The sequence below is a fragment of the Daldinia loculata genome (genome assembly GCF_022478755.1).
Source record: "Daldinia loculata strain CBS 113971 unplaced genomic scaffold F4817scaffold_24, whole genome shotgun sequence".
Classification (NCBI taxonomy): Eukaryota; Fungi; Ascomycota; class Sordariomycetes; order Xylariales; family Hypoxylaceae; genus Daldinia; species Daldinia loculata.
In genome coordinates, this window is record NW_026054878.1 from 275199 (window position 1) to 298561 (window position 23363).

Sequence of the window (23363 nt, forward strand, 5' to 3'; positions counted from 1 at the left end):
ATATTTTTAGCATTAAGTTGTACTTAATAACGCCGTGTTGAGAGGACATGCTTCGTGCCATATAACTGGCAGGATGACCAGCTTATCGAACGTGTGCCCCTAAATATAGACAATAATCCATTGAGAAAGGATTGACAATTATGGATCGATAAGGTAATAAACGAGGTGTGGACTTTATCGAGCTGTATCCTGAGTCTCGGGATAGTAACATCCGCCGGCTAACACGAGGTTCATACGGGTGAACTGAACCTTCATGACAGGTGTTTTCTTCGTCGGAAACGCGCTAATCTGGTCTGGTGTTATCATAACGTCCTTGCCCTTCCTCTTACCCGTACCGCCAGCTGCACCGCTAGCAGGTTGCGTTGTCTGCCCGCTTTGTTTGCTGTCGCCTTGTCCACCTGCCGCAACAATTGTGCTATCCCCGTCCTGTTGGTTTGCGGGACGACTGCCTTCGGCCGGCATCTCAACATCCCAAACGCGCACCGTGTTATCCTGTCCACCGGATACGAGCACGTTACTCTCGACACTAAAGCTGAGTGACCAAATTCCACCACGTCCATGGCCACGACAACGCTTAATACGAGTGGCCTTATCTATATCCCATAGAAAGATGTTACCACCAATATCAGCTGACGCGAGGATCTTGCCGTTAGGGGCACACTCCATTGCAGATATGTATTCGGTATGACCCGTAAATATACGGACGCAGTTGCCGCTAACCACAGACCACATACGGATCGATTTGTCTGTCTCATCGGAGGCTGAGAATACATACGTGCCATTGGGATGCCATGCCACGGCCGAAATGGCGGTGTCGTGGCCGACAAGGATACGTTGTGCTGATGCGTGGTCTTGCGACCAAACTCTGACGGTTTTATCCCACCCGCCAGTCACAAAGTAGTGACCATGTGGACTCCACGAGAGAGAGAAGACTGGACCATCATGACCCCTATAAATGCAAAGGCAGGCCCAAACCTCAAGAGACCACAATCGTACTTGGCCATCGGCCGAACAGGAAAGAAGAAGCTTGGTATCTGTCTCCGGCTGAGGCGAGCCTTCGTAAATATTACGATCTAAGTTGGCTACAGCATCCGAAAAAGCCACCGAATAGACGGGAGCAGAATGGCCGATCAACTTGCGGTTGTTGACTTTCATGTCCTTCTCAGGCCCCAGACGAGACTTCAAGGCTTTGCCGTCAAGAGACCATACGCGAATGTATGATTCTGTCGTTCCTACCGCCACAAGTTCTTGGTCTTTCGAGAAGTCCATGCACGAGATGCTAGATGAAGTTAACACGAAGTCCTACACTAGCCAGCTAACGTAATGCTTACCTCCCGAGATGATTGTGGAATGTAAACATGCAAACTGAAATGCCAGGGCCTACACCACCGGTTCGACCTTCAATTCTAAACCGATCTCGGTTCTCTCGAACTTTCTGCATTTCCATGACGACGTCCCTTGCTCTTGATGGAGGGTATGGAATATCTGTTCGCTGCGGAGAATCGCCTGATTCTCTCTTAATAGGATGCATGGCATTAAATTCTTCTACCAATGTAGGCAATCCTTCTCGGGGTGGACGAAGCCTATCCTCTTCTTCCAACTCAGCAACAACATCACCCCGGAGATCAGGATCTATCGGAAGTGGTCCAAGCTTCAGAGCGGCCGTATTGTCCAGGATGTTGCGGTTGGCAAGCCCACTACGGCTGGAGACACCTGGGATACCCTCTTGGATGTCGACTTCGTCAAGTTCCTGATGCCGAGCGCGGCGGTAAATAGCTTCGAAGCTAAACGGCTCGATAGGACCCCGATCCACAGAATCAACGCGACAGTGTTGTTGTATAATATCAAGAACTACGGCTCCACACTGTTCCAACTCTCGCTCCAAAAAGTGGAATAGATGTCCCGTTAGAGACTTGCTGATCGGAATGACGTACTGATTCTCTAGATACGCCTTGGCGAACGCGTTCTCCCGGACGTGTATGGAGAGGGTTATGGTCGACAGACTCTTCAACTCGTCTTGATGCGTCTTTTCAAACCGGCTCCGGATTTGCTCCATAAGTTCCTGTGCATGAGTATAGGAAGCCTGGCTAACCAAGCGGAGGTAGGAGTAAATGAAGAGAGGCCAAAGAATCTTTCCCAGCTCAAACTATCCACGGGTAAGATGACCGTCATCTAGTATTTAGCTAGGAATAATACATACCTTGTAAAGATCGACTCCATTATCAACCCATCTTGCAAAATGTTTGAATGCCCTCAGATACTTTCCCGCGGGAAGGAACTTGTTGGGGGCCACTGCATCAACATGATCTCGAGGTTTCCCGTTCTCGTTAATATCCTTCACCTCCTGACGGAAGATCTCTTCTGTACGGTTATACCCTTTCTTAATGAGGTAATCCGTAACCTAAAAGATGCAATTAGCCTTGTTTAATATTAAATGAAGTATAACTAAAGCGAAAGGAAAAAACCAATGCAAAGCCAGGCATACTAGTTCAGGGAAGGGTCTTGGTGGAACTTTTGGTATATTAGAATTCTGGACATGAGTTCGACTGGTGTGGATGTGCCCGCCGGAAACTCTAGGCCTCTTCAGAACGTCATTCCGGAGTGGAAGTTGAGGAACAGGGCGTTTTGACATGGTGGTAGGTTATGAACGTAGATAGAAAGTGGTCTGAACGATGATTCAGATTGAATAGACCGGTATGCTCGCGCGCGCGTCTTAATTGCGGGCTAGCACGAGATAAATAGACATTGAGTGGTAATTTGGCAATTACCTATTGATGAAGAATATAAGAGATGGGAGAAGAATGTTTGTAGTGATGGAACAGCTCACTTCAAGAAACTGGTGACGAAGGTGTCGTGGGAAACTTGAAGGAGATGATGACCTTCAGGAGTGAAACCTTCAGGGGTGAAAGTTTGTTGAAGCAATGAAAATAATTGAAGAGAAAAGTTACGGCTTACGATTTGGTTTAGATTCTGGTTGCTACTGCCAGTTGCTGTAGAAGCTGAGGTTGTAGCGGGGTTGCTAACAGCACCGGGAGTCGTAGTTGACGGCTGCGGTTGGGGTGTGAAGTTATTGCTAGATGCACCTCCGGCACTTGGCGGTGCTGTATTAGACATGGCGATAGTTATACAGGATTCGCGTATTTAATCGACTATAGAATTTCGATGCCTAGCAACAATAGCCTAGCAACAATACTACATCAGCATTACGATGATTCCCATAAAAGCTGAATGAGAACCTAAAGATAGCATAGCGTTAGCATATTTGATTTGATGAGATTTGATGAGACGCGACGGGAGTTTAGAGGTTGAGGCTCAAAACTGAAAAGGACAGGCTGATGCAGGTACGTACACAAAATAAGGTTGAAGGCCCCACCGTATTCCCCGGGTGCTTTTTACGTATTGTATTAGGCAGGTAAGTACCTATGTATCAGTGATGATGATGACTGGATGATGCACATGCCAAAATGTGATCTGTGAGTAAGCTCAACTCAGGTGCAGCTTAGATATTTCCATGTACGTACCTAGGTACTCTGGTACTCTAACACATGCAACTCCACATGCATCATTGTGCATTCTCTCTCCTACATGTCAAAGTTGCAATGCATCCAGGTTAAACATATCATCTTTCTTTCTTTTAATCGATTTGACCCGGAGCAAATTTCCTTAGGCAGCTTCTTACCACGGTACAAGCCCCACGATGGAGACCGATGAACAGCAACCCCAATTTGTCCCTTTCACCAAGGCTGAGCGCATTGAGCAATTAGGCGAGATCGATCGGGTCCGTTACCTACATCATTTTACCCCTAGTTACCTTCTAAAACTAATGTTTAATTAGAACATCGTAAGCCTGCTACGCTCCACTGCTCAAGCCATTCAAACCCTCGGAAGGCAACAATCCCAGGGAGAGGATACTATCATGACAGGCGACAAAGACCAGCAATCACAGGTCTTCCAAAGCTCGATGAATGACTTCCTCCGTACGCTACGAACCGTTAACGTCGGTATGAAACGACAGATATGGGGTCTTGAAGAGGAGCATATCGTATCGCTGGAAAATAAGGACGGTCCTAACACTAGGGATGAGGGCGGCGAGGCCCAGGGAGCTAGTAATCGCAATACCCCAATCAAGCCGGATGGCGATGGGAAGATTGGTGGACTCGATGTGGGCTGGCTTAACAGCCGAAGCGACGAGGTTGAGAGGGGTATGGAGACTGATCTCTGGGCCGAGGCCGAGTCATTTCTACAACGGATTCTAGAGCAACGCGAGACCGCCCAAAGCTAAGAACAGAAAGGGATATGCGACGAGTTTACTTTATGGTTGACTGAGATGTCCCACACGATAAGGGTTAAAATAGGACAGCATTATTTGGCGGCGTTTAAGGAGTAGGGGTATACCACAGGGCTTGTCCATCTTCAGTCTGCCTATGTATGTATTAGGTAGCTGAATTGTTTTATTTTTATTTTTATTAAAACTGATATGAATTCTAGCTGATAAGGTCTCCTGGTCGATGTTCGTTATTAAAGACGCGATCCAATACTTAACTGTATAGACTTAATCACATATCACGAATTAAATACCTGAGATATACCTATGTACTATTACATTTGATATCAATTACCTACCTAAGGTAATCATATTGAAAATACGCCTATAAGCCTTTAAGCAAGTAGATATGGTGCTTGTATAGGTGTTCGTATGTAGATCCCTAAATTGAAGTACCTATAAATTTAGCACATGTAAAGGCACCTTTAGCCCCACTTTGCGAAAGTCGGAGAGGTAGGCTGCCACCGCCGCACCGGCAGCACCAACCGAAAGCTAACGTAACACCTCCAAAAACATCATAGGCTTATCCCATACATGTAGCTTTCATCAACTCTCCTACATAATTTACGACGCCCTCAATTCCGCGCCAGCTACGCTTCATTGTCAACTGTGAAGCATCCATCATGGATTTGGGAGAAGCAGGCGATTCACCTTGGGGTGGTATGATTACCTTATCCTCTATTTGTCCTGTACAATTTGCTTAACCATTATCAGATGTCCCATCCCAGTCAACTTCGATATCTCCTACCTTCGACCAAGAGGGTCTGTTTATTTCACCCCGCCCACAACATACTATACACAGTCGCTAACACTAGGTGAATTATATAGAAAGTTCTACAAAGACTCAAGATGCTGAGACCTCGCAGCAATCGCAATCCTCTGTTAAGTCATCCGCCGGCCGCCCATCCAGGGGTCCAGTGCGTCGCCTAGTAGCCCAGCCGACGAAACTCGAAGCCGTCGATGATCCTCTAGGTCCTTTGGGTCCTCTAGGGGCCACTTCTGGACCAGGCGCAGATTCGCAGGCTGATGAACCGCCAGCTCCACCGCAGAAGGAACAGATGGTAATTCGAACAACCATGCCACCACCGGCGCAAAAGAGACCGGGACCTACGGATCCTCACCACATTGACGATGAAGAGTTCGACCGCCCGGTTGGCCCAAGAGCCCCTCCTCCCGTACAGGCTGCGCAACCAAGCCCGATCAAGCCCGCGAGTCAGCCTAGCGTTAGCATAGAACAGGCAGCCAAACCCAGCTTCCGTATTGCTGTCGGCGACCCGCACAAAGTCGGAGACTTGACTAGTTCACACATTGTTTATTCCGTTCGTACGCAGGTATGAAGAAGACGAACCCGGGCCGACACTTATGATATATGCTGACCTAATGGCGAGTAGACAACATCGAAAGGTTACAAGCAACCCGAGTTTGAGGTTAAACGCCGATACCGCGATTTCCTATGGCTTTATAACACAATGCATGGGAACAACCCCGGTGTTGTTGTGCCGCCTCCTCCTGAGAAGCAAGCTCTTAACCGCTTCGAGAGTAATTTTGTTGAGTCTCGTCGAGCCGCTTTAGAGAAGATGTTAAACAAAATTGCCGCACATCCGACACTTCAGCATGATCCCGATCTTAAGTTGTTCTTAGAGAGTGAGTCATTTAACGTCGACGTCAAGCACAAGGAAAGGAGAGAGCCTATACCCGGGGAGAGCAAAGGCGTTCTGGGATCTCTTGGTATCAATGTTGGAGGTGGTAGCAAATTTGTCGAACAAGACGATGTAAGTTTCTGGGTCTTCCTTTCGGACATAATTTCTAACCATTTATAGTGGTTTCACGATCGACGAGTTTATCTAGATGCTTTAGAAAATCAGCTCAAGGCATTAATGAAGTCTATGGATGTCATGGTTCACCAACGCAAAGCTATGGCAGAAGCAGCGGGCGATTTCTCTGCCTCCTTACATGCTCTATCGACTGTGGAGCTAAGTCCTACGCTTTCCGGGCCACTAGATGCCCTGTCGGATCTGCAGCTTACTATACGAGATGTCTATGACCGCCAAGCCCAGCAGGATGTGTTGACTTTTGGCATCACCATCGATGAGTATATTCGATTGATCGGTAGCGTCAAGCAAGCATTCACGCAGCGGCAAAAGGCTTTCTATTCGTGGCACAGCGCCGAATCTGAGCTGCAGAAGCGCAAGTCCGCTCAAGACAAGCTGCTTCGGCAGGGAAGGTCGCAACAGGATCGCCTCAACCAGGTTGGCGCCGAGGTGGCGGACGCCGAACGTAAGGTTCATCAGGCCAGGCTACTGTTCGAGGATATGGGGAGATTGATGCGATCTGAGCTTGATCGTTTCGAGAGAGAAAAGGTGGAAGATTTCAAGTCTTCTGTCGAGACTTTCCTAGAGAGCGCCGTCGAAGCGCAGAAGGAGGTGAGTAGAATTGGACCTATTTCTATGAAAATAACGCTAACTCTCTTGATAGTTGATTGAGAAGTGGGAGACGTTCCTGATGCAGCTGGATGCAGAGGACGATGAGACGGTGTTCTACCGCCCGCCTGTCTACCAGAGTAATGATAAGTCTACTGGGCGCGGAAACACGGCAGTAGATCGAGCACGGGCTACTATCGATCAAGATTCAGACTAATAAAATTATATGGTCATCTTTATAATTTGACGTCTTTTTTATACGATTCAGATGGCGAAGATTCAGTCGAGGCTTTGGACAAGTGTATACATAGTTGTACAAATGCTATGGGAGAAGAGAGGCATTCGGTTGCCCTTCACTCCGTAATCGCTAACAGCTCCCTCGTCACAAATGCTAGCATACCAAGTTATTATATACGCTGGCAAGCTCCCATCTCGTCATAGCACTTCGAGATTCTTTCGTACTGCCTTTCAGCTTCGTAGATAACAGAGCAGGTCGTCCCCTAGAATGTCGGTAGGCTCAAGCTTCCACTTCACCTATCTATAATTCCCGTCCCTATTTCTTCTTTCCCGACTGTTTGGCCGGCCTGGTCGACTCTTTAACCTGATCTTGGTTGGTTGAGTAGTTGGAGATCAAATCGCTTAGTGTATCGTGGCGCCCATCCACAGGGTCGCTCTGGCTCGTCTTCTCAGCTGCGGCTGCTGGTTTTGCTGCAGCTTCCTCAGCTCCCTCAGCTCCCTCGGTACCTTTACCACCCTCCACAGTAGCAGCATCGGCGTCCTCCTCCCGTGGCCCCTCGGTATCCCATCCGCGTCCGAACCTGCCGCGGAAAGCAGCCAGCTTACCGGCCTCGTCGACCTCGATGTTGCGCAGGGAGCTGTCGGAGGGCTGCCATAGGATGTGGTTGCGCGTGTCCTTGGTGCTCTTGTATAGCGCGATCGGCGACGTCGTGCGCTGCGTGTACGTCGATCCGTCTGTTTGCTGGACGAGCTGGGTGAATGTGTACGGTCGCCGCGGTCGACGGATGATGGTTGCGGCTCGTGAGGGTGTGTGGGAGAGTGGCGTGTGAGAGGGTTTTAATATGGAGGGTTGAGGGGTGTGGATGCTGATGGTTATATTTGGACGCCGTGATATGGCGCTTGGGAGTCTGGCCGCCATTGCAGTAGGTGTGTTTTTTATAAGTGTACTTTCGCAATTATTCAGTCCGGCGCTTCGTCAATTAGTTCGTTCTTTTCGCTGCGATCTCTTTTATGGGCGATATAATCGATGTTTCTTATTCTCGACTTTTTTTTGGTGGAGTGGAAGTTGGAAATTTCGATCCGGTTAAGCTTGCCGGCCCGGATACGGCTGGCGGGTCCGTTATCATTATCGCTATCCACTATCTTATCGAGATTTTTAAGCGGGAGCTTTCTAAGCTCGTCGACCTTGATTTCTTCTTTCTATGATGATGACGAAAAAAAAGCCAATTGGGCTTTAGCAATAGCATTGGTCTTCATGGACTGAAATGAAGAGTCTTGATGGTCTACGGTGGACGTTGAAGCCCACAAGGCCACGATATGCTTCCTTCTACACCATACCAAGAGCTCAGGTGAGCTTCTTGACCCGGAAGAGTTCCGGACAAGCCGGTGAGCACAACGTCATATAAGTATATCTCAGTGTATTCAAGCTTATAATACAAATGCGGTAGGTTCTCCTAGATGGTTATACCAAAGCAAAATACTCGAGAGGCCCGTCAAGCCCTTGAATCCTACACGGCATGTGCTATCTCAGCCTATGCGCGCTGTCATGCGCCAACTCCCACACCCCGTAGTCGTTATTACGACTCTGGAGAATGCGCATAGTATAGCCGAGCTCAGAGATGGATCCAAAGATCAGGTCCTACCTCCAGTCCCTAGAGCCATGACTGTGTCGTCATTTACGTCTTTATCTGTCGATCCCGTACCGCGGGTCACCTTTAATGTTTCTCTACCGAGCACAACTTATCAAGCCCTTATGAAATGCGGGAGGTTTAATGCTCATATACTCAGCAGCGACGACCATGGTGTTAGGATCGCGGATTTATTCACTCGAGGCAGCAGGCTTCCGACAGCTGAGGAGACAACTAAAGACGTAGGAGAACCAGACCTAGGTGTCCTGGCGGGTTTAGAAAAGCTCGGTGTTCAGGTGTTAGGGCGGGAGAGGTGGCGACAAGAATGGGAGCAGGCTAAAGACTATAGGGAAAAAGTCGCTGGCACCGGGGATATAGGTACGAATAACCCCGATGTCGACTTGCCGCCATCAGGCACTCTGCCGGTGTTACAAGGCCAAGGCGTTATGCACGTGTTAAAGTGCGAATACCGTCACTTATCACCTCCTGAAGAAGGAGACTTTGATCATCATGCCATTGTCATCGGCGAAGTCCTGGACATAATACCCGGAGAGTCTCAGAGCGAGAATAGCATCGCACTCGCGTATGCGGACAGGGCATACCGACAGATAGGGGAGAAGCTATTAGACAGACCTACATCTGACCAAGAATCCTCTTCAGACGGGAAGTCATAATGGCAGGTCGACGTATGTACAAGAAAATAAGAAAATTAGGCGTTCGATGAAAAGTTTACACCAATCTCTGTCTACTCCCGAACCTTACCGGACTACATCCATAGCTCTACACCTCTCAATTCCAACAGAGAGAGCGAAATATGCCCCCCCTCAAACATCTGCCATTCTTATTATACGCAAAATTATACATGAGACATAGTTCTAGTCGCGTTCATCATAAGGAAAAGGCTCCTATAGCGAGGCAAGATAGCAATATCAAATTTTGTATTCTCGCTTATACTTTCTCAATGCTCGAGATTTTTAGAAGGCCTTAACTATATTTCTTTTATAAAGGTCTAACCTTGGTATTCACTATGCTTAGGGGTTAGTCATGAATCAGTTACTACCTATCTATGTCTCAAAAGCATAGTTTAAGCATCGCTCAATAGAGTTCAGGTTGCCATTCCCGCTGCCAAATAATCATCCAAGTCAGAATCCTAGGAAGTCCTTTGAGTGATAAAAATGCCACATCCAACACTCTCCCGTCGCCGGGAACTATTTACCATCGTCCCGTCTAGTACGCTAGTAACGAGAATATTCCGCTACTTTAGTTTCAATGCCGTCCTTTTCTTTCGGATGCTACTCTTGCTCCATCTCTTTCCTTATTCCGTCTTACGACGAGTCGCAGGGCAAGGTAACATCAAATTTATGCGGTTCTCAGTCCCTAGCTAGGTAGGGTATAGATATAGTGGTAAGTAGACGTAATATATGTTCTTCAACCGATTCGCGACAGTAATGTGAGCACTAATACCCTTCTTTTTCTGGGACATCCATACATCAATTGTCAACGAAAGCTGAAACCTTTTCTGGAGGTATGTTTGGTGTTCTGATGGTTCTGTGAAGCGCATACGCCGCGGCTGGCCATCGAAGCCATCGACAGGCTATTTGAACATATTGGTATCTTGGTGTATGTATCAATACTATTGACGGTGGTGTGATTGATGAATACCGTGTATGTCGCAGGTGATGTAGTCGGAATTAATTGGTAGCGAGGAGTCTTGAATATAAATGCATCGTGTAATATCTGGATAGAATCCCTCAACGAACGATTCGGCTAGAACTACTCGTAATGGTTTAGGTACATAGGTCGTTATAATGAACTCTGCTCAAGGAAGAGCATATAAGATCTACATGTCTTGACTCGAGCCTAGAGGCCAGTCTGTTCGAGCCTGTCCAGATAACATCCTAGTCTATCGCCCATGAAGATAGGAAAACGGACTTACACTTAGATTCGAACAAGGCTTACCTATAGGAGCGATATTAAACTATAAATAACTTGACTTATTCTCTCGTATTTAGTAACTAGCCATGGGATTGACTAGATACCTACCTATGTAGGTATACATCTGAAGTACCATATCATTAATACATAGATGCCCCCTAACACCCTTATACCAAAATACACCATATATGGAAAAGGGGGAGAGGGGCAGCAAGTATAATACTCGCAAATAGCTACGAAAAAATCTATAAATCTTATAACCGTGGACCTACAAATCCTAGGTCTGGAAGTCTAAGCAGCTTCAATTTGGGCCTATACCAAAAGGCCCCCAAAACGACACAAGTCAAGACACTTAAAATATCTCAAGAGTATCAAATATTGCAAACTGGACATATTAATTTTATATTCAGTTGAGTTTCTAAGTTAACCCCTAATGCCAGCCAGGAGGGGTATCTGAAATCACCTAGCTGACCATCACGACTCAGCACTTAGTCTCTTCTTGTTCTAGTCGCTATGCAGGAGCCCTTGGGCACTCAGAAGCCGGCCCAGGACCCGTCTGTCTCCAATCAAAATCCTCGGGGCGTCTTCGCTACTCTAAACGAAACAGCAGCAAGGCCCTCGTTGCCCCGAAGCAACGCGCCAAAATTCGATAGTAAAATGAAGCAGAGGGCAATTATACAGCAATAAGATCAAATTTGGATGCCAGACTGAGGCAACCTGTGCTCCTTTGATGGATGAACGATTTACACGCCCTACTTACTCCGGAACGTTCTGTCCAAACCTGCAAACTCCGGTAACCTTTTTTTGCAAGCACCGAAAGAGAATATAATTAAAACATTGCGAAAAGAGTAACTCGTCTGCATTTTCCGCGAAGATGGCGTCTCGAGAGTAGTGTACGACCTCGACGAGAAGACGCAGGAAAGACAAAATCTCGATGCTGAAGGCGGTGATCCGAAGACAAAGGAAAATGCGATTAGCATATGCGGTGTTGGTAAAATAAAGCAACGCTGGATATGGCCGAGGTGCGAAAAGTCGTAACTTCGTTCAAGTTTAATCTATATCGTTTGCTCACGCGGATGGTCTTCGAGACGGGGGAGAACCGGAGGGATACCTGTATCAACCATGCCGGGGCCGGGCTGGTTACATGACAACGCAGCAACCGCACCCAGACTTGTTTGGTTTCTCTTCTTCGGGTTCTTCCACCTCTGTTGGTACTCTAGGATTTTGAGCAGTCTGGATTTGAGGCTGTTGAACCGAACGCGGGCTAGCGGCAGGTGCGCCTTGAATCTTGGGCATCGTCGAATAAGAGCTTGTGCCGGGCCGGCTCGTATTTGGACTCTTAGCACCAGGCCGTAATGGCCATTCTCCCTGTTGTCCCTGTTGTCCCTCTTCGGTCTCCTTCGGCTTCTCAACTTCGGGAGGTTTTAAGAAGCCCTCGTCATTAAGAGGGCGAAATTCCTTGTCATAAATATTTCCGAATTTGCCTTCCTGCTCCCATTTCTCCTGTTGTAACCTCTTTGCGACGGTAGGAAGGAGCTGCTGGTCTGGAGGCAAGCGAGGATCGGGTTTATATGCGGAAATCATCCATGGTGGATCGCCCTCTGGCGCAGATTTTGTCACGGATGGTGATAACTCGCCGGATCGGGTGGTTGGTCGTGTAGTAGAACCATTCCGAAGATTCGGACCTGACCGGGTCTTAGGTCGACCTTGTGTGTTTGTTTTAGTCGGCGCGGTGCCTTTCCTAGCTCCAGTGGAAGTTGTTTTCTTAGGTGATCCTTCCGTAACGGCACGCTTCGTAGGCTGAATTTTCGGGACACTATCCAGCGCGTTAGAACTACCGCTACGTGACCGTGATTTCGGCAATGAGATTGAAGGATCTTCGTCAAGCTTAGGGAAGCCTGGCTTGCGCGTTGCTGGCGCATCTCGCTCGAGGAAGTCGACAGGAATTGGCGCCGGGCTTATCTTGGCTACTGGAATGCGCGACTTGCTTGTATCGCTTGTTACCCAATACTCGCCGGGATCCTCTGCTATCTCCTCGGGGAGACGCAAGTCCCAACCCGGATTCTCGACGTCATTAGGTTTTTCTAGACTCAAGTCCGAATTTTTTCGAGATCTCGCAACCGGACGCTCCGATGCATCGGTACCCCGCCGGCGTCCGTTTGCTTTCTCTGGGCTACGATCTCGCCTTGGTCTGCTGTGAGCTCTTGGCTTGGGTAAGACAATTCCGGCGGCTTGAAGCTCCTGGTTCTCTATCCTAGCCAACTTATCCCTATGAATCCATTTCGAGTGTTCGTCATCGGGTTCTGAAGGTGAAACATCGGCATTCAGTCGCTTATGATCAGATGTCGATTTATTTTGACCTATGTAGATACATATGTTTTATTAGTGAAATTGTCCCATTCACTTTATGTCTGGCGAAGATATGGATATGTGAATTGGCCGGACTCCTGGAATAGAAAACTGACTAACCTTTACTGGATATATAATCATCTGTTGCATAGGGATCGTAGCTAGCGTCCCCATTCGCGATGTAGGAAGGACCTCTCATAGAACCGTTGGTCTCATGCCTATCTGTAGATAGCTTATGCGACGTGGAACTCTGTAAGAGAAAGTAAGCATCGTGTTAGTTTAGATTGGTCAAGCAGCAACAAATTGGGAGTCCATGAACCAATCAGATAATTTTCGTACTGGGCCAAGAATATAGGGACTTACATCATGATAGCCGGAAGATGCGTGATTCCATCCAGAATGATTTGCGTGGGAACTGGTTGGAGGAGTAAGAGTAGTAGTGCCCGAAACCGCCGACATAGCCGCCATTTCAAATATAAATTAAGGATAGCCAGTGTAACGGCGGATTCGTGGAACTTGGGTCGCTGCCGACCAAATCCAGTGTGACAAAGTATACCGAATATAGGAAACCGAAGAGCCGAGCGTGGATTAACGATATAATTTTATATTCGGGGCTATGTCGTAGCGATGGAAAATTTGAAAAAGCGCGAATGCGGTTGTGATTTAGCGACGATGGCGACGAGAATGTCGATGATAATAGGAGAGTTAATCGTAGTGGACGCGTTAAAACAGCAGTCGCCAGCGGCTGTCAGGTTTGGATCTGACGAGGATCGCGAGAATAGTAGCTTTAGAAATGAGTGACGAGAGGAGTTGACCACGAAAACGAGGTAGAATCAGAGTTAACTCCAATACCTATTGATTCGTTGTATCCTAACCAAGCCCCTAGAAGTCGTCCACGACGGACCGAACGACCTAGACAAAATGCGCAATCCGTCTCTTTTCCCCTTGTCGTTAACCCTATCAAGTTGTACGGCCACTAGATGGTTACCAATACTCGACTTGACTCGACTTCCAACCTCTACACGTACACGTACACTCGATACACTCGATACACTCGATCCCTTTCACGCACGCACGCGCCCTGGTTTCGATCCAATGGGGCAATTATTTTCATGGGATATGCAGACTCCTAAGGGAGACAAGCAGGTGACGATGACGAGAAAGAAAGAGGACGCGGAACGGTAGTGGCTGGGATTAGACTAGAGGTGTTAAGGAGCCGTCGTGGCCGTGGCGTGGCAGACTTGCAGAAGCAAATAATGTGGTCCAGGGCTTGGAAGTTCGGGGATTGACGATTTGACGATTTGACGATAGGAAAACGATGAGATGCATTCGGAAAGGGGATTGGTCGACTTGTTCTCATTTGAGCGGTTCATTAGCTTTGAACCTTGAAATGTCCCACTTGGGTCAAGGTCGGTGGTTGGCTGGTTACGGCAAACTTCCACGCATAAAGTTCTCATTTAGGTACATACCGGGGACTTTCCTAGGGGTACACGTACTGTATTATCGCATGTGATGGCCTACATTTGGTACATATTAGACAAAGTACAGATTACATAAGGCACATAAGGCAAGTCCGGTCTGGTGAACACATGCAGAGGTATGCGCGTACGTTCTTTACATGTACGAAATACCTAATGGGAAGAGATTTAACAGGTACATAAAGTTCTCGATACGATGGATGCGTACTTCCAAGACCTTACGTACATAGTTGCATGGATACCATGTTATTCTAGAAAAGAAGCTTAAAATTCAGTTTTATCTCTTTCGTAATTTATTAATATCTCGATAGCCTAATATTATGCATGAAAAAAAGAGAAGAAAAAAAGGTGAACACCTAGGGCTCGGACTGCCCCTGAATTTAATAAATGGCACTGTGAAATGCAACATTGGAGTACCACGCCAAGCCTCAACTTGACAAGGTTCGGTTAGGATCTTAGCCGCTTCATTGGTATTACATATGCTATCTACATTGCCATCAGCGCGGGGTTGACGAGTGACATGTTGATATATTCGTACTGTGTATAGCCTCCATTTCTTCCGCTATTTATACAGTTTAAAGCTAGCGTGGTGGACTGTATTCTAGAACATCTTAAATGCAACCCAGCCCTGCCTTTTTCGACATATGTACATTTTTAATACGGGTCCAAGCTCTAAGCAGCTAACACGAGTAATCCACTAAAGAATCCTCCAAGGAATCCGCTAAGGAATCCGCTAAGGAATCCGTGTATTCTGACATTCTGCAGAACACACAAATATCATAGCTCAATCATCCTCCATCAACCTCAAATAGAAATCATAGCACCTAACGGACGCCGAATTTATTAGGTGCCTACCTAGATACCTAGATTCAGTTATAGCTATACCTCTCAATTAGAGAATCATCACTGTTGCGTTCTCTAATTTACCTATTTCCTTTCCTTTTCCTTTCATTAAAAAGCAAATTCATTCTTCAACGTTGGTTTGTCACCCATTAATTTCGTGATATGCCTATCTCAAACACTGACATATTCATAAACGCCTTATCTAGGCAGCCGTCATGACTAAAGCTAGTATATATGTAGGTAGGTATTGTGGCGTAAGGGCGCTTAGATAAATTACTTCAATAATCTATAATATTCGGCGAAGCCCGACGGCACGAAAAGCACTACTCCTTGAATCTCCGGCAGCATGGGCGACTCATCTGTGTCCTCTTCCAAGGTCCCACAGCGGACTCGACGGACGCGCTTTGTCTGTATATCAGACACACACAACTGCACAGTGAAACTCCCAAAAGGCGATGTGCTTATCCATTGCGGAGACCTGACGAACCAGGGAAGTTTCGCTGAGCTATCGAAGCAAGTGGCGTGGCTTGAGAGAGCCGACTTTGAATGCAAGCTAGTTATCGCTGGGAATCATGACATTACACTCGATACCGATTTCTTCGAGCAGTACGGAAACTATATTCACAATAACAGTCCCCAGAATCCCATTGACTGCCACAACTTATTGACACAATCAAACTCGCTCATCTACCTCGAGCATTCGAGTTACACCGTCAAACTCGCCTCCCCGTCCGGGCCACGGACCACCTTCAATGTATTTGGCTCTCCCTATGTTCCCGACTGTGGGATGTGGGCCTTTCAATATTCGCGGAGGGATCCTGCACTTGCTGAGAATATATGGAGTGATATCCCACTCGACACCGATATACTCATCACTCACGGGCCGGCGCGTACACACAGGGATGAGTCTCATCATAGAGAGGCGTTAGGTTGCGAAAGTCTGCGACAAGCGTTATGGCGAGTACGACCGCGTATTGCGCTCTGCGGGCATGTCCACCAAGCTCGGGGTGTAGAGCGTGTTCGTTGGGACCTGTCGAACAAATTTGTGCGGTACAAAGAGTTAGAAAGCAATTATCAGTGGGAGGACCCCGGCGTGAGGAACGAAAAGAACTGCCTGGTCGATCTCACCACTAAGGGCGGTATGCCCTTAGATAATGATGGCAGCAAGGCCTCGCTATCATCAACACCAACAGCGTATACGGCTGACGAGTCTGCGAAACAGAATACGACAGGAATCGCAACGAATATGAAAGCAGTGCTGACAGAAGGAGCTAATCCCGGCATCGGGACCCGTGGTCTTAGTGGGAACCCGGCATCCGCTCGGAGTGATGGACCAGCGCTAGCCGGGCGTCTCGGGCGCAAGGAGACATGCATTGTAAACTGCGCCCTCCAGCGAGCCAGCTACCCTCATTCCGGGCCACGGATGCTACACAAGCCTATCGTGATTGACATCGACCTCCCTGTCTGGGGCGATGATTCTTAAGCATTTAGCCACCCCGAACTTCCCGGGTGTGGTTGCTTTCGTATACGCGCATTCAGGCCATGCTAGACGGCGCCCCGTAAACCGGTACGTAGAGGTAGTAGGCAGTGACAGCTTAGGCCTTTCGAGAGGCTCAAGTCTTGTTGCCTTCGGCTATGAAAGATCATATTTGTCACAAACTGTCCATTTGTGCAGCTCGTTTCTACTTGTGTAAGTCCAATGCGGTTTTTTTTTTTTTTTTTTTTTACCTGCGCTTTTTACCTGCCGAGCTTTCGCAGGCCATTGTGACGAATGAAGGAACAGCAGCATTTTGAATGGCCGTAGGACATCCTATATACGCAATTACGACAAGAGGCCTCCCGTGGCTTAGGGCCAGTCTACGCCGTCATTCTTGTCCCAAAGTTGTATCTGTCTTGGATTTTTTGCGTGTCACGCGCAAAAAAAGAACGCCACCATGTCGGTTACGGGCCGATGGATGCTAAGATATAGCTACCTTCTGTAAACATATTCATCTTATGCCATCAAGCTGCGACCAGCCATATCTATTTACGTTGCTTAGTCTAAAATAGGGGTCCTTTTGAAGGAATAATCGTCGCCTCAATTAAATAGCTGAATGTTAAGCTAAAGCTGAGGTCAGACACGCCTATCACCACCTCGAGGTCGTTTCTCTTTCGGAATAACAGACTATAATCCTAGAAGCATACAAACTATGCAAGGGAAGACTGGAAAACAATGCATAGGCATAGCTTTACGGGGCCCCGGAAGGCTATCCTATCCAACCACAATATACGATTCTCGGCTTTTGTAGTCAGATATGTACCTACCTCTACCAGCAATGAACGGCTGCTCCAATCGGTGTTTGCTTGCATTAATTACATTTTATAGCATGTACTGCCGTAATTCAGGGAGAGGGAAGATCGTAGAAGTTCTGCGCCTTCTATCCTACGTCCGATAGCCGGTATGTATGTAGGCTCTGCTTCCAACAAGGCCGCGACAATCAGTGTCACACTTGGACTGCAAGACAGCGGGCGGTCCAATCGCTGGTTGGATAATTGGCTGCGAATCCACCCGCATGCTTTCATGTAGTTTATTTCGCAAGTAAATATGGAGCAGCTAAAGTCCCTATCTAGACTTCTTATTGCTTTTGATGCAGTAGCGGCTGCTAACCGTGGGTATATGTATGCAGGATTGTACGGGGGCATGAAGGACCCTGATGAAGCCAGGGTCAACGAGGTACTAGAGACGAAAAGCAAGAGATTCAAATGCGGGGAAGATCATGTATACAAGTTGCTCTAGGAGAAAGAGAAAGGGAGGGAATACGGGCATCAGAAGTCTTGGGTCAGCTATATAATACCTAGGTTAGGTAGATATTAGATACTTGGAGTTGACATTGTTAAAGCGCCTATCATTCTTTCTCAATCCTCGTACAAAGATGTGCGTGACTATATTGTTAGCACTTTTGCTTCAGAGCTTTTTAGTAGGATAGGGCGCTTCGTTGTGTGATAATAACAACCAATGGTAATTCAGTCTTGTCGTGTATAGTGAATTTCTACCTATCACGATGCGAAGGGTGGGGGGTAAAGGAAGCTTGCATCTGCAGCTATCCAATATCTCCGAATAGACAATGTAACAGAATACTCAAGTTAGTTAAGTTGATACATATATAAATGCAGTAGACGAATAACAGAGATGACATCCCCTGAGCCCCTGCTTCTTGGTTAGCGGGGTCTTTGCCAATGCGAGTGACCGGACTCAGCCAAGAGCTCTGAATGGCTCGCGAAAAGATGCATTTGTAAATACTAGCGAAGATGGATGGGGACAAGGCCTGCCTAATCTACCTATTACAATGTACAATGCTATTATATGTAGAGGAGACGGTATGAAGGAACGAGCAAGTAGGAAGCACTGCATACCCAAAAAGATTGGGGAGCTATGTAGAATCCAGAAGTAGCTTCACCTACTAGCAATATATATTAGGTATCCTTCACCGACCGGAAGTGATAGCTATCATGCATCGTGTTGCAGGATGAGCGGGAAATCGACAGGCACACCTCCCGAAGAGCTGGTCTCACACTAACTAACATACCCGCCTATTTCTTGTCACGTTGAAAGATCGTCCAGGGTCATCCATACATACAGTTAAGCGGGCGGTGCCGTAGATGACGACGACAGGCTTGCTCATCAGGGGGGTTTCTTGAAGCTTCATTAGCTCCCAATAAGCTCCCAAAGCTTCGGGGGCGATCTCGTGCTAGTTATCGGTCATCCCCCTCTTGAAGCAACAAGAAAGACAAGCTTAACTATCGCTCATTCGTGCATATGGTTTGACGATCTGACGATGAACTCATCATCGACCCCGCCCCCGCCTCATACGTAGGTAGCGAGAAGGACGATCGTGGAGACAAGCAAGGATAATCACGCACATCATCCCGACATGAAACAGATCGGAAAGATTTACTAGTAGCAGGACGATAGCTCATGTATAAGCAAACCTTTAAAGCAATCAGATAGAGAATTATCTATTCCATCGAGTCCTGAGAGTTATCTTGGTTAAAAGGGAGGCGACCCATAAGACCCGAGACAGGTCCTTAGTTTAGTAGACGAGCAACTCGATTCGCTACTCGAGTCGCTAGAAGCTGCATCATCGGTCATCCCTGAGCTCTCACACGTTGACCGCCGAGACTGGCTCAACGTGCTTTGTAGTGGAGTTCTTAGACGAACCAGTCGAGCAGAGCCCGGTAGAAAAGCTAGCCAAATTCGTCTCCCCTGAAAACTGAGGAAAGCCACGAGACTGTACTGTATTTATTTATGTAGGACGATATAAGGCCGTTATAGACCGTCTATCGATAGCTTGATGTAGTTACGCTCTCCGTTAGGTTTTTACCTTGGTCCACATCGTCCATTGAACTGAGCCAGTCCAGAGGCGTGGGCTTGTTCCATGGCATCGATTCGTATCCACCAAGTGACGGATCATTGGTCTAGAGTGAGGTCCCAGTTCAGATCCCTTATTAGCTACTTCACCCTCCCTTCTCTCAGCCAATCCTTCCCGTCTGACCTTCAGACTACCTCATCTTCCTCATCCTACCACACCATCCCTGATAATTCGTGGCCAGATGCTGAAGCCTCGTGCAACCTACTTCCATGCAGGCTCGTGAAATGGGAGCGCTGCGAGCCGTAAGCTGCTTATAGATCGTGATCACGCTTCCTCACCATAGCAGCCGCACACCACCTTCTTTACCATTGCTCTCTACCATACTAACCCATGCCTATGCGGCACTCCAAACGTACCTGCTTTTATGTTAAGCGTCGATTGGTTCCCGATTCCGTAGAGGGACCACATAAGCAGCCAACCTATTCTCTTTAGATGCGAGTGTGACAGCAACTTTGCAGCTGGTCCTTGATAGTTGATGCAACCTTTTCGGAAAAGCATGGCATGGTACTGTGGACTAAATTAACTGGTCGACGGCCGTGGGACCCATCGAGTCTCCTGCGCCTATCACCAGTTTAAACTTGGAGCACATAGGCTGGATTAATCCAATAGGCGCGAATTGCTACGAATTACCAATAAGGACTTCCAAGTTTGGGAATCTATAGAGGACATATGTACCTGTCTAGGTATCACCTGGCTGCAGGATGAGGACTAAAGGGGAAAGGTATCGTATCCGTCACGACCATACGATAGCGGCCAAGTTGCTATTGCCCTCATGCCTTAACTGCTCTGGGATCTTTGAGAATGCCACGGATCGGTCGGTTTGGATGATGAAGAGATAAGCCTAGTTGCATTGTAGGTAAAGGTCATATGAGAGGGCGTTACCATCGTGGCCCAATTCGCAATGAGCGCGAACCTGTAAGAATAGACATCGTTCGGATGAACCCAGGGATAGATGATCATATCACGACTGCCAATATAACTGGTCAAACTTCCCGACTAATAATCCGTCCTGCTACTGGACTCGAGGTTCTGAATTAGTCTAACTATTCCCTAACCTATTTCCTACTTGAACCAAGACAGGTAGAGTTACTACTATGAAGAATATATAAATCTGGAAATGCTATACGGCAAGTCAATGCGATAAGCGTGATATTATTCAGTGCTCTGGCATCCGTCTTAAACTGTCGCGACAACGACATGTACTGTTAGTCAATAAATCATAACGGATCTCTTGCGAATACATAGTATAGAACATAGAACAAGTCATTGACGCGGCTGTGCTTTTACTATTCGATACTCACCACTAAACTTAAGCTCTCGCTGTCTATCACAGCCTGTTTCCTCGCAATGGCGTCTAGTGTAGTCTTATTTCTATTTCATTATTTTGAGAACATCATTTTGAGAACATCACTTTTTGATATACTAGCAGCTGGAGCTTCGTCCAGTCTTTTATTGATCGGTCACCTTCTAATATTATTTTCTGCATTGCTACTGTAAATTCGACCACCAATAGGTATACACATACAATAACACAATAAGCTAGAGGAAAAGAGCGGCTGCAGGAGACGGGTATTTCAACCTTCACCGCTGGTTTCGAAACCGGGTGATACCAAGACTCTCCGTACAGAGTCTTGCATACATACTTTACGTACATAACTGCATAGGCTTTGATAGAGGTATTGCACAATGCTAAGATTCGTCTACGGCCGCTTAGCATCCTGAATGTATCCTCTCTGACCGAAGTTCGGTATCCCGCCCATGTCTATGTCAGCAAATATATCATTCCATATTCTAGAAAGAAAGAAAAATTAAGATCGTATTTGAAAATACGCATCGGTTCTCTGATCCGCTTCTGCTGAAATTTGCCCATCGCCGTGTTTATTGCCACCTCTCCGAGTAACCCAACATCTCGACTTACACGGAGGTAGGGGGAGGTCTAGCCTAGAGCCATTGGTTCACGAGGAGCCAAGAGGTAGCGATCGCAAACGCAACTCCCTAGCTACGAACCAGCAAGACCAGCAAGACCAGCAGGATAGCATCGCATCTACCACACACTCGACCGTCTTGAACAAATTAGCAAACAGGCCACTTCAGCTTCAGCTTCAATATCCGGACCTGTGTTACCTTTACCCAGTTACGAATTGTCCAACATATTTTGATTTATGAGTTCCATTGTCGTCACCCTCGGGAGCGCGATTTTTTTCTAACAAGTCACATCTCAACTTTATACCTTATTTTATATCTTTTGCTGCGATCATTCGTCATCCTTCACCGCATTGGCCTGTTTATACCTAGTTGCATCGAACAATTCTTTTTAAACTGCCCAAGGTTACCTACTTTACCTACTTACATATCTCTCATCCGTCATTGTCATCATTATTCAGGTTCTTTCTTTTCCATTACCCTATTATCCGGCTTCTTTTTATTTATTAATACATATCGACTCATACGCTGGCCCTTCGCGAGTTTGCCCCCACCAAATTTGGCCGAGACCATTCTCTTAACTACGTAACTGGCCAATACTACTCCCGCTCTTATTCTATTCGTCTCGTTCGGACGCTGGACATTTCATGAGATATTATCTACCTAACATATCTAAACCAACCTATCTTACTTTACGGATCGCCCTATACCTACTTACCTACTTACCTACTTACCTGCTTACTTACATACGACATACTGCACACCACATATTACATTCTACTACGTAGGGTAATACATAAGACCTACATCGAGGACTGGTATTACCTAAGATTTCCGACTAACTTGCATAATTGGTGTTTTCGACCCCCCGCGACATTTCGCTGGACATCTCCGACGCAGTGTAATCCGGTTCCTGACTCCCCCTGGTGAATTCCGCGCGAGACACTCGGCGAGAACGGCAGGTGACGGACGGAGAGAAAGACAAGAGAAACGATACCACGTTGGACCTGGTGATTAATTTTTACCGTTTACCGTTTACCGTTTACCGCTTACGCCATTTTCACCGAGCATTACTACCTAATTACCGTACATTATTCGGAACTTGTGACTGTCAACTTTGCCGTTGATTCCGTTCCCGTCCATTCCGTTCCATCGTCTCGTCCGTTCTTACTACCTCTTTAATATAATACATCTCAAGTACCTTTTCCCGGGTACCTGTAGGTGCGATTACGGGTACTTCGGTTCAACGCTATTGTGCCACGTTGAAGAAAGTCCCTCGGTCCCCGCCGTATTGTACAATACATACGCGGTACAATATCCACTGTTGCAGCGCAGTAGCCGAGCGGTGCAGTGCAGTGCAGTGCAGTGCAGCGCAGTTATAGTGGAGTTAGTTTACAGGGAGAGCTGGCCTGTCCCCGTTTGCCATCAACTTCTTTTCAACGTACCTCCTAGCCTAGCCTAGCCTATAGGTTAGACTTAAACTTACGGCATCGTACCCTAAAGAATCAAAGGAGCCCCACCTGCCTATAGGGACTTAGCACCTGAGCAACCAACCTACATGTAAGGTAGCGAGTTACGGATACATCGGTACACGGTTAGGTACTTGTGATACCTACCTGATATTGGTATTGGCGATAGGTACCGTACCCCCAAAGGAAGTCCCCTAGATTTCTCCCCTCTCTTGCCTCTTCAGGCGTGTTTTCCCCCCTCTAGACCTTCCCCAGTAGCCTAGGCACGCCAACGAAAGCACGCTAAAGAGGAACCGGACCGCCCGCTTGTCATCAGGAGGAGGACCAGACGATCCCTTTTCTGGATCC

General features: G+C 47.2%; 7 protein-coding genes across 7 annotated transcripts; 4 read left to right on the forward strand and 3 right to left on the reverse strand.

Moving 5' to 3' along the window:
* Window positions 1-174: 174 nt before the first annotated feature.
* Window positions 175-2632, reverse strand: F4817DRAFT_315875 (WD40 repeat-like protein; the record flags this gene model as incomplete). The annotated part of the gene is made up of 4 exons (XM_049300594.1): window positions 175-1279; window positions 1332-2146; window positions 2201-2401; window positions 2486-2632. The coding sequence occupies 4 exons, from the start codon at window positions 2630-2632 to the stop codon at window positions 175-177; spliced, it is 2268 nt and encodes a 755-aa protein (XP_049159137.1).
* A 913-nt stretch (window positions 2633-3545) lies between these two features.
* On the forward strand, window positions 3546-4664 carry F4817DRAFT_337435 (mediator complex, subunit Med11). The gene is made up of 2 exons (XM_049303302.1): window positions 3546-3778; window positions 3836-4664. The coding sequence occupies exons 1-2, from the start codon at window positions 3698-3700 to the stop codon at window positions 4280-4282; spliced, it is 528 nt and encodes a 175-aa protein (XP_049159138.1). The 5' UTR covers window positions 3546-3697; the 3' UTR covers window positions 4283-4664.
* Window positions 4665-4816: 152 nt separating this feature from the next.
* Window positions 4817-7129, forward strand: F4817DRAFT_107319 (Vps5-domain-containing protein). Its single transcript, XM_049297427.1, has 6 exons — window positions 4817-4984; window positions 5039-5086; window positions 5153-5655; window positions 5716-6096; window positions 6145-6747; window positions 6800-7129. The coding sequence occupies exons 1-6, from the start codon at window positions 4948-4950 to the stop codon at window positions 6959-6961; spliced, it is 1734 nt and encodes a 577-aa protein (XP_049159139.1). The 5' UTR covers window positions 4817-4947; the 3' UTR covers window positions 6962-7129.
* F4817DRAFT_107314 (uncharacterized protein) lies at window positions 7130-8037 on the reverse strand. The gene has a single exon (XM_049297426.1). It carries the CDS (start codon window positions 7898-7900, stop codon window positions 7298-7300), a length of 603 nt encoding a protein of 200 aa, XP_049159140.1. The 5' UTR covers window positions 7901-8037; the 3' UTR covers window positions 7130-7297.
* A 74-nt stretch (window positions 8038-8111) lies between these two features.
* On the forward strand, window positions 8112-9991 carry F4817DRAFT_337441 (flavin reductase like domain-containing protein). Its single transcript, XM_049303303.1, has 2 exons — window positions 8112-8367; window positions 8430-9991. The coding sequence occupies exons 1-2, from the start codon at window positions 8247-8249 to the stop codon at window positions 9281-9283; spliced, it is 975 nt and encodes a 324-aa protein (XP_049159141.1). The 5' UTR covers window positions 8112-8246; the 3' UTR covers window positions 9284-9991.
* Window positions 9992-11604: 1613 nt separating this feature from the next.
* Window positions 11605-13587, reverse strand: F4817DRAFT_107370 (uncharacterized protein). Its single transcript, XM_049297428.1, has 3 exons — window positions 13257-13587; window positions 13014-13143; window positions 11605-12904 (listed from the first exon to the last, which is right to left on the reverse strand). Exons 1-3 carry the CDS (start codon window positions 13359-13361, stop codon window positions 11685-11687), a joined length of 1455 nt encoding a protein of 484 aa, XP_049159142.1. The 5' UTR covers window positions 13362-13587; the 3' UTR covers window positions 11605-11684.
* A 1832-nt stretch (window positions 13588-15419) lies between these two features.
* On the forward strand, window positions 15420-17088 carry F4817DRAFT_337457 (Metallo-dependent phosphatase). Its single transcript, XM_049303304.1, has one exon. It carries the CDS (start codon window positions 15561-15563, stop codon window positions 16695-16697), a length of 1137 nt encoding a protein of 378 aa, XP_049159143.1. The 5' UTR covers window positions 15420-15560; the 3' UTR covers window positions 16698-17088.
* Window positions 17089-23363: the final 6275 nt, after the last annotated feature.